Source organism: Scomber japonicus, chromosome 13, assembly GCF_027409825.1.
Source record: "Scomber japonicus isolate fScoJap1 chromosome 13, fScoJap1.pri, whole genome shotgun sequence".
NCBI lineage: Eukaryota > Metazoa > Chordata > Actinopteri > Scombriformes > Scombridae > Scomber > Scomber japonicus.
This window is the reverse complement of record NC_070590.1, coordinates 14,533,798-14,544,430: the sequence shown is the minus strand read 5'-3', so window position 1 is coordinate 14,544,430 and position 10,633 is coordinate 14,533,798. Positions and strand designations below refer to the sequence as shown.

General features: G+C 40.4%; 1 protein-coding gene across 1 annotated transcript; it reads left to right on the top strand.

Moving 5' to 3' along the window:
* The first annotated feature begins 4,809 nt into the window (after positions 1-4,809).
* Positions 4,810-10,138, top strand: ca4c (carbonic anhydrase IV c). The gene is made up of 8 exons (XM_053331068.1): positions 4,810-4,864; positions 6,765-6,812; positions 7,941-8,105; positions 8,198-8,343; positions 8,717-8,809; positions 8,895-8,961; positions 9,115-9,278; positions 9,950-10,138. Exons 1-8 carry the CDS (start codon positions 4,810-4,812, stop codon positions 10,136-10,138), a joined length of 927 nt encoding a protein of 308 aa, XP_053187043.1.
* Positions 10,139-10,633: the final 495 nt, after the last annotated feature.

Here is a 10,633-nt window from a genome sequence, read left to right as displayed (position 1 = left end):
TGTGTGTGTTTGTGTGTGTGTATTATCAAAACAGTCTACACTCAGATATGCAGAAACACTTCAAAGAATAGCAAACAACCTGTTTTTAGAATCTCCACAATATCAAACATCCCAACAACAAATGTTTTCAGAGTAAAAAAAAACTCACAATGCACATTAACAACACACACACACACACACACACACACACACACACACACACACACACACACACACACACACACATTGGAGTAGTTCCCGTATGCAATGACCTTTCTCCTAGCAAACTCCTCCACAACATTTCTAAAGTCTGTCTCTGACAGGTTCAGACTCTATTTCCCGTAATGATAAAAGGACTTCAGGCTCATTTTTGAGTCTCCCCAAATGAGAAAATGAGCGCTCCCCCTCATAGTTTGTCACCAGCACCGTGAGGAACATCCTCAAAGCCACATAAACATTAGGGACGACTAACTGCACTGGCCAAACTTCAATCTGGTTTTCAGCATGTTTGAGGGTGACTTGTCTGTTTCAGCCAACATGAAGGATCGGAACTGCAGACACGTAAAACACGCTGTTCCGCCTACGGGACGGACCGGAAGTTGGGAGGTAGCCACAAGTTCTTCTGAATGTTTTAAACACCAACCTTTAAACATATATATTCATGCCATACATTGTTGGAAAGCTTAGATTGTCCTGATTCATTCAAGACCACTCACGACTTATATGGTTGCTCACAGCCGTAAAAGTATTAGCGGTTAGCTCGGCTAGCCACTTAGCTAAAGTAAGAAAAGCTATAATGCTACATACCTTCAAAGTCTTCCCTTTATCCACAACGATCATCTTATGACTCAGGACTTTCTGTACAGCTCGCCAAGTATCCATTCTTGTGAAATATGAAATCCGTTTCCATAAAACCGGAATACTTTCCTCAATATCTCCATGTATTTAGTCCAACACTTAACGTAATAACACACATAACAAACCATATACGGTCCGTTTACGTCATTTCCTGACTCTGCGTGCATCTCTGGGACACGTGACTGTTTCATACGACACCACACACACCAGCCAATCAGTGCTTAGGATGAGGCAGCGCATGTCTCCAAAGCCAATGAGCACATGTGACCGACGACAAAGTGGGTGACTATAGGTGCGTGTATTAATCGTCTATCTATGGTATTAATGAGGTCCACTCACATAAAAAAAAACACCAAGTGACGGAGGCCACTTGACACCCCCCCCCCCCCCCCCCCCAAAAAAAATAAATTGCTCCTCCATTTCCATTTTTGAGCCATATTTTCATCACCATGCATACAAATGTTTTTACAGTTTGACTTGAGATAGAAAAACACAGGTGTCACTAATAAAACTCCAGTAAACCAGCACGTCCATCCAGTATTAATCTGATAATTAAGAATGAACAGGCCTATCTCACTGCAGAACATTTAAATTAGGCTATATATTAGGAAGAAAACAGGTGTTATGCAGTAGGGGCTGGCTCAATTTGCGGCAGCGGAATCTTCCGCGGCATTTCGTGCGGCACCCAGAGATGCCGCAGAAAGTGCCGCTGGCTGCCGCCGGCAGCGGCATCTTCCGCGGCATTTCTTGCGGCACCCAGAGATGCCGCAGAAAGTGCCGCTGGCTGCCGCCGGCAGCCGCACTTTCCGCGGCATTTCTTGCGGCACCCAGAGATGCCGCAGCTAGATGTCGCTTGTAGGCACTTTCCGTGGCATTTTTTGCGGCATTTTCTGCGGCATTTCTTGCGGCACCCACAGATGCCGCGGCTAGATGTCGCTAGTAGGCACTTTCCGTGGCATTTTTTGCGGCACTTTCCGTGGCATTTTTTGCAGCACCCAGAGATGCCGCGGCTGCTGGGTGCAATTATGTGATACGGCATGCCGCTGTGTGCCGGGGGATAATGCTTGTGTCACCATGTGCTGGAGCATGGAGGAACACGTAGGGGGACGGGGCAGATGATAATAGCCTAAGTGCGGGATAGGCTATTAGTTTGAATTTCGGGGAAACCTGAGGAAGTATTTAGCAATGATATCCAAATTATAGCCTACTACAATTTGTCCAGATAAACCATCAACCACGAAACATCTCAAAATTATAGCCAAACAGATTAATAGATTTGTTCTGCTGTTTATTTATTATTTTTAATAATTCTCTTCATTTCTGCCCTGTTCCTAACCTTAAGCATACGTAATTTTGATGAATTCAACCCTTGAAATTACATTTTTATGGTTTCAATTAATAGCCTTGCAATGTTTTCCATAAAAATTTATTAACAAAAAGAAACAAACACAACAATTGAACAAGGTTGTGTGTGTGTGTGTGTGTGTGTGTGTGAGAGAGAGAGAGAGAGAGAGAGAGAGGGAGAGGGAGAGGGAGAGAGAGAGAGAGAGAGAGCTATATGCACACATCCACTACTTACTGAATTTCAGCCTGCTCCTGGTTTCCCGTCCTACATTATTGGACAAACGGATTAATCCAGGTGTGTCTGACCTCAACTTTTGGTCAGACACACCTGGATTAATCCGTTTGTAGGACGGGAAACCAGGAGCAGGCTGAAATTCAGTAAGTAGTGGATGTGTGCATAAAGCACATTAATCTTCAAATCTAGCCCACACTTTCAAGTCCATTTTATCTATCAATTCTTGATTGAAAGTGTCATATTCGGTCTTTTTTCCAAACACAAATGTGAGGTGTTCTGCTGGAGAACATTCGTCGTAGTCCTCGTTCCACACTTTCAGTTCCTCCAGCAGGTCCTTTTTTTCTTTGTTGTCCATTGAAAGAACCGCTGGCAGTTTCAATTGTCCTTCAAAGGATCTCTTTTTGCACCAGTCTGCAGCTGCCACAACATCGCGGAGAAACACATTTTGCTGCAGTGAAGATGAAAACATGGTCCAGGTATGGATGTCATTCTCAAATAGGGTTAAAATTTTGAATTTTTTAATTGCACACCATTAACCAATAGAGCCTAGTTCATAACTTGTACGTAATAAGGAGGACCTGTAAGGTGTTGCTGAGGTGATGAATATCTCAATTTCCAATAAGTTACCGTTGTGATCTTTTTCCGGATAAGCAACAGCAGATAGATGTATGGATTTCATCTACCAATTTTGTATTTGTTTAGATCCACTTTTACAATATACAATAATGGATCTGGCAAAATGTTTAGATATCTGTGACATTTAATATTTTTGATATATGGTGTCTCTAAATGTGCTGTATGGCTTCCCCCAATCAGCACTCACTACTGATCAAGTTAAGTGGGCTATAACATAAACCTGTAATACAAAATTACTTTTTCATTTCACAATAAGATGCAGCAGTACTTTCTGAGAGCCAATATGTAAAGCTCTTTTGTTAGGTGCAGAAATAGTAACTTGTTACCTCTTCCTCTGTGTCTGCTGTTATCATATCTTCAAAAATGATTTGACACGCTCTCGGGTTGCCAGGTGTGACAGGTAACTCTCCAAAGTAGGTTATGATATTTAAAAATGCGGTTTTATACACAATTTTCCATAATTTAAAAAAAAATCTCTCATAAAAATTAAGTATAGGCTATTTTAGTAGGCCTTGCCTCTTATTATGTCACATATCTCCAACACTATAACAAAAATACACAAATCCGTTTATCAGTATTATAGACCAATTGCCTAAAAAGCTGATGTTAAAAATGTGACGCAGTCTCATTGTGTCATAAAGTGTCACAAATCTTATTGTAAGTATTGCCTTAGCACACGTCCATTTTAGTTATAGTGGATAAAGAAAGATGAGGACAGGGAAACCCAAACATGGCAACCATTCTATATGTATTCTTTAGGCTACGTTTAACATGTGTGGCATCAAAACATAATTATTTTCTAACGTTGACATGTCTGTAAATTGCCATCTAAAGCCTAAAACCATGCCACAGTCATGAAATCATTGCCGCGTAAAGTGCCTACTACCGACATCTAGTTGCGGCATCTGTGGGTGCCGCAAGAAATGCCGCAGAAAATGCCGCAAAAAATGCCACGGAAAGTGCCTACAAGCGACATCTAGCTGCGGCATCTCTGGGTGCCGCAAGAAATGCCGCGGAAGATGCCGCTGCCGCAAATTGAGCCTGCCCTCTCTCCATTAATGAAGTCTCTGTTCATTCAAGTGTCCCACTATGCCATGCAGTGAGCAACAACACACAAAGACACAAGAGAATATTAAACATTGTTACTGATTGAAGCAGTTGTAGACACATCATTGTAGACATCAGTAACAATTACACAAATGTTCAAATGCAAGAATACAAAACAAAAATACAATTATCTTGCATTTCTGCAGAGAAAGCATGTTGTTCAGCAGCTACATTGAACCATTAATGTTATTATTTCTTACAGTGACATATCAAAATGTCCTCCGTATAAAAAAGCCTATCCAGCAGTTTATTATGTCTGCTGGCATTTTCATGTATACTTCATTTTGTCACATTTCCATCTTCTATAAAAACTCAAACCCAGGTTTTAATAAGCTTTTATGGGATTGTGACACCCACTTTTAGTCTGACGGAGGAAGCAGAAGGAGCTTCTATTTAAATATGACCCACAGGAAACTGGAAATGACCCCACAGTATCTGATTTTGCCAGCAGGTGTCTGTCTTCTCTTTTTTACACACCTTGCCAAGGTTGATGCATTTGCTCAGAGTTTTCGCCCCTTTCTTACACACACACACACACACATTTTGTCATAATCCCATGACCGTCTCCTCCCACCCTCAAATGCAGCTCAGAGTCAGTATGTGAAGGCAGCTGAAGGTCATCTATCAGGAGTCGTGTGCTGGTACTCATCATGGATTTTTCTCTCTACCTCCTGATTTTTCTCTCTCTCCTATCTCAGTGCACAGGTAGGACGCGCACACGTACACACACACACACACACACACACACACACACACACACACACACACACACAGTTACTATAAAACAATTAAAATGCTGCATACAAAAGCTGTGCTTGCGGGTTCAGTTTTCTGGGCCTAGTTTACACCTTCCTCACGTATACTCTTAATTAGGAGTTTTTAATTGACTCTCTAACTAGAGACCTTAATGTAAGGCAGTGCTTTCTAATCTGGGGGTCACAGGATAAATCTGAGGGGTTGTGATATTGATTTTTAAATAAAAGGGGAGGAAAGCAGACTGACTTTTTTCTTGTTAATTAGTAAATTTCCTTTAGCATAATTCAAATTAAACAACGAAGAAAATAACTATATGGTTGAACAGGATGAAACTTGGAGGCATGCATGACAGGTGATGAGGTTTTTCAAGCAGACATTGCTTTGTTTTAAGAGGCCACAAGCTAAAAAAAAAAAAAGGTTTGAATCCTCAGATTTAAGATAAGGATTTAAGTTTCATTCACTGGAAAATAACATTCAAGTTTAAGCAAACAAAACTAGTAGGCTACGACCCGAACATCTTAGGTTTGACTTTTTCGTACTGCTCAGTTTGGCACAGGTGTATGAGCCAGGTGGAGAAAAGCCAGCCTCCACCTGTGCATTGTTCTCAGTTGGTGAGAACTATTATCCCCTTTCAAAGAATGGCATTGTGGGAGGCAGCGGGGTTAATCTGTGTTCCTATATTGGCTAAATGGTTCTCTATAGTGCCTTTCATTCCCACCGCAGAGTCAGACACTGGAGTGTCATTCACATCAGCAATACAATACACAACCGCCGCACAACAGTAAATGACTTCACCAGCACCTGTTGGACGGACACATTTAATGCAGTGGTGTGGAGGTGGTGAAGGAGCTGGATAAAGGTTTCCTGAGCCAACCGTCCACTTCATACTGAATGCAATCAATGTCATCACACTTTATCTAAATTATTTGTTTAGATATAATGATGGGAAGTCATAAAAGATAATGACCTTTACTTGAAGAAGTGAAGTTTCTGCATTTATTTTAATACGCCATGTTAGTCAATAATAGCATGTTAGTTTTCAATATTATCATTAATTTAACCACAGACAGAACTTAATGAAATGCAAATATAACAATGCCTCTATTATCAAATATAAATTAAAATTTAAATGTAAAAGCACCCCCCAGCTCCTAAAGAAAATATAATATATATTATTTTTATCCAGCGTTCTGACTGTTTTAACCAAGAGTGAATCAGTGTTATATCAGATCGTTCCTGTATCACTGAGACTCTAATACTTCATTAATTTGTCACTGGTGATGATTTTGTCATGCTTTTCTTTTACAATTGCCTTTTAGAGAATTGATATTTAACTAATGAACACATAAAGGCGACTGAAGGACATGATTAGTAATGTGAGAATTAATTATTATCTTGGCTTGTGTGTGTGTGTGTGTGTGTGTGTGTGTGTGTGTGTGTGTGTGTGTGTGAGAGAGAGAAAACGTTATGCCCTTTTTGACTTCTCAAAGGTCAGCTGCAGAGCACGAAGGCATTAGCAGATCAGCCAGTAAGATTGCTGACTGAGAAAAAACCCCACTGAGGCTAATAGAGCGTGAATGTGAGAATTAATACTCATTTATTAACTAGAGGAGGGCAGCTTGTTCAGCACAAAGGAGAACTGTACCTGCACAGGAATATACTGTATGTGTGTGTGTGTGTGTGTGTGTGTGTGTGTGTGTGTGTGTGTGTGTGTGTGTGTGTGTGTGCGTGTGTGTGTGTGTGTGTGTGTGCGTGCGTGCGTGTGTGTGTGTGTGTGTGTGTGTGTGTGTGTGTGTGTGTGTGTGTGTGCGTTTCTGGATGTGACCTGAGTGCTCTACTTTCTCTTCAGCTCAGTGGTGTTACCAGAGCCAGTACTCCTGTGATGACACATGCAGAGGTAAGACAAAGTGGAACGACTCACGAGTATTTTAAGAGGGAAAAACTCCAAATTTAAAGAACACACACATATCCATTACAAGCTTGTGATCTCTGAACCGCAAATCTGAGGAGCTGGAACCATCAAACATTAAATATATATATATATTTTTAAAAAAGAAAAAAGACTGAAACAGAAAATTGCTAGACCCTTTTTAGAGCAGACATTTTGACTAGGAAAACCAGGAAAAGCACAGCTGTAAATAATAACATTAACGATGGCTACCTTCCATTATTTTTAAAAGTTATATCAGTGAGAGAACCAGAGCACTGAAACTGGCTCACCTAATTCAACCAGGATCAAAATATTATCTGTCTCTCTGCATTGATTATTGTACATATTTTTTCTGAAATAAGGTCACATGATGAACAGTATAAGGGGTGGGACTTCGCCTCTCTATTTCAGTCGGAACTCTTCCTGGACCCTTTGATACATGGTCCAGTTGTGTTGGCTGTAAATTGAACTCAGCAATAAGCCTTCATATATTACCTCATCAAGTTATCATGACTAATGAGTCCACAAACATTTAAGTCCCAAGTAGCTGCCACTGATGCATTAAACAATAATACATCCAATCAACAGTTCATTCCACTGAGAGCTGCTCACTAAGTTTCTCACTTCATGTGACACATCATTCTTTCTCATCTACTCACTACACTCATCTAAGCAAAGAAAAGTATAGAGGAGGATTTTTGTTCATAATAAAAATTAAAAGCACACTTAGAAAATGAATAGAGACGGAATTAAAAAGATTATAATACTATACTACTAGGAATAATCAGGCTCAAACGTTGCAACTTGCAAAATAAAAAAAAAAAGCTTAAATGGAAATACTGCACAGCCTTTAAATGCTACTAAAACAAAGTACAAAAAATAAGAAATTGTTTTACAGCCAAATTTTTTGTGCTGATCTCTCATTGAGAAGTAAACACTCTCAACCAAAAGAAGTGGGATCAGCAGTACTAGTCATCTTTTAACATTAGGACTGAATGTTACTTAGAAATAGTACTTTGTGAGAAGAACATTCAGACACGATACAGTCAGCGATGCTTTAACTGTGATGCTGTTGCTCCCATTTCTGTTGTTTAGACCCGAGCCGCTGGGCAGCTCAGTTTCCCAGCTGTGGAGGATTACGCCAATCCCCAATTAACATAGTCACCAGCAAAGTGCACGTCAACACCGCCCTGCCACCCTTCGACTTCATTGGTCACACCAACAGAATCAACATTACAGTGGAAAACAAAGGACACTCTGGTAATTACACTCTTCTCTTCTCCTTTGCTCGACTTTTGTGCCAGATTTTGAACACCTCTGGCTGATTATTATACTGTGACTCTTCCCTGCAGCTCACTTTGCTCTGCCGCAGTCAGTCCGACTAACCGGAGGAGCTCTGCCGGGTCACTACAGAGCTGCCCAGTTTCACTTTCACTGGGGAGGGAACGGGAGACCAGGATCAGAGCACACCATCGATGGAGAGAGATTCCCAATGGAGGTACGTCACTGAGGACACAGTGGACACATCATTTGTTGCTATGGAAACAATAGTGTTATATTGGAAAACATATTTTTTTGCTTCAGCTTCTCCAAACTTTTACTTTTACAATACTGCAAACACAAGTGAACTATACAGGAGTATTTATCTAAATATAGTTAAGTGTTAATACAGTTTTTAAAATGTTTTTTTAACATTTATCATATATTTCAAAACAGCGCCAAACATAAGTCAGCAAATCACAGGAAAACTGCAACTGTCTATTATTAATTATTTAACATAAAGCGATCAGAGGGCAGTTAATGTTTGAACACACTCAGTATACTGTATATAATGTACTTCATTATACTGTAACTCTCTTCTGTTTATCCAGCTGCATATAGTCCACATCAAGGAACCGTACGGCTCTCTGGCAGAGGCAGAACATGATATGGCGGGTATAGCTCTGCTCGCCTTCCTGTTTGAGGTACTGCATGGTGCTAGATTCATCTTCACAACTCTTAGTGAAATATAAACAAATTATAAAACAGCTGATGGTGTTTTCCTCACAGGAAACGCCAGACGATCATCCTCACTTAGACACAGTAATAGCTGCTTTGGGCCAAGTACAGAACAATGGTACGAGTTTGGTTACTTAAATGTGAAAAATATAAAAATCCAAAGTCATTAACTTTTTAAAAAACATTATAAGGCCGTCAGCTTGTGACTTTGAATTTCTCAAAATCCTAACTTTGCTTCTTCACTCTCTTTCACCCTTTCTTCTGTGTTAAGGCAGCGCCACAGTGATTTCAAACTTTCGACTCAGTGACATCATCCCAGCCGCCAAGGACCTCCACAGTTACTACCGCTATGTGGGCTCCATGACGACACCAGGATGTGAACAGGCAGTTGCCTGGACGGTGTTTCACAAGACTCTCTCCATCAGCAGTCAACAGGTGTGCAAGCAACTATTTCTGTTCAATAGATTAAAGTTGCAATACACAATTTTCAGCCACTAGAAGTCGCTCTATAGCACCAGAAAGCTGACAGCTCATGAAACTCAGATAAAACTGTCACACTGGGCAGTGCTGATGAAACTTGGATCAAGATTCTGTTATTGCATTGCCTTTTTCTGCCTCAAATGTTTTCAGAGACATATTTTAGAGCACTGTTAAGCTATTATTTCAGTTTGTGCCATCTTGGAAATGGACATAGAGGACATGGAGGGACTCAGATGCAGTAACGTGCGGCTGGTGCAGCCACCAAAAGAGAAGACGTAGTGTGGCTTAATTCTCTGCTACGTTGCCACTCTACTATCTCTTTACATCGAAAATAGTTGTTTGCTGAATGTCATTTATTGCACCTTTAAAAGCATCCTGTCTGTGTTGATTTGAGACATAAATTAAAACATTTATTATTACAATTTTGGGAATTATAAATGAGACATGTCTCTTGTTAATGACTTTTTTTAACAGGTATAAGAGCTATAGTAAAAATATGAACTTACGCAAATTCTGTCAAGTCAAATCTGCACTCCTAAATGTCTGACATCTTGTCACGTTCCTCCCTGTATAAACCTCCATTCAGCTCATAAATAAGTTACACTTTCTATTTCTCTCTACTCTAGCTGGATGCAATCGCTCAGAAGTGTCGATTTTGGACGGGGCAGCCGATGACCGACATCTTCAGACCTACTCAGCCTCTGGACGGCAGAATTGTTTACCGGTCCGAGGCGAGCTCAGCTCTGACGAGTGCGATTCAACTGTGGTTTGTTGTTTTTTCAGTTGTGCTTGGGACAACGGGTCTTATACACTGACTCAGCACATGAAAACACCTGATTTACATGACAAAAGCTACTGTATGTATTAAGACAACTTTTACCTGTGTTACAGTAAAACTACAAAGTCTAAACTACGGCCTGCTACATTAAATCATGACTGGTGTGACAGTGAGAGAAGATATTGTGCAAAGTACTTCATTGGCTGTTGTTACTTTTCCACAACTTTGTTCAGTGTAGTTTTTCCCATTTAGACTCCAAAGAGCTTTCAGGTGAGCAGCATTTCTGTGTACATTCTGTGTACTACTGTACATTTATTTAAGAATTGTAATTTTGCCTGACAAATGACCAGAGATGAAGTAGGTATTGTTACTGCTTGTGTGTGCAGGTGTGGATCGCCTCTTCAAATGATCAAATAAGTGACATGGACGAGTCTGTAATCTCATTTTTGAGTTAGTAAATTGTCTATTGAGCTCACCTCTAGATAGCTCTCAGTCTTCAGCAGCACATTAGAATCTTTACTTTAGCTGGCTC

Bases quoted from the DNA above. Each gene is read 5' to 3' on its own strand.
- ca4c (XM_053331068.1), top strand. From the start codon at position 4,810: ATGGATTTTTCTCTCTACCTCCTGATTTTTCTCTCTCTCCTATCTCAG. The intron at 6,813-7,940 runs GTAAGACAAAGT...TCTGTTGTTTAG, and splicing joins CTGTGATGACACATGCAGAG to ACCCGAGCCGCTGGGCAGCT. The intron at 8,810-8,894 runs GTACTGCATGGT...TTTTCCTCACAG, and splicing joins TGCTCGCCTTCCTGTTTGAG to GAAACGCCAGACGATCATCC.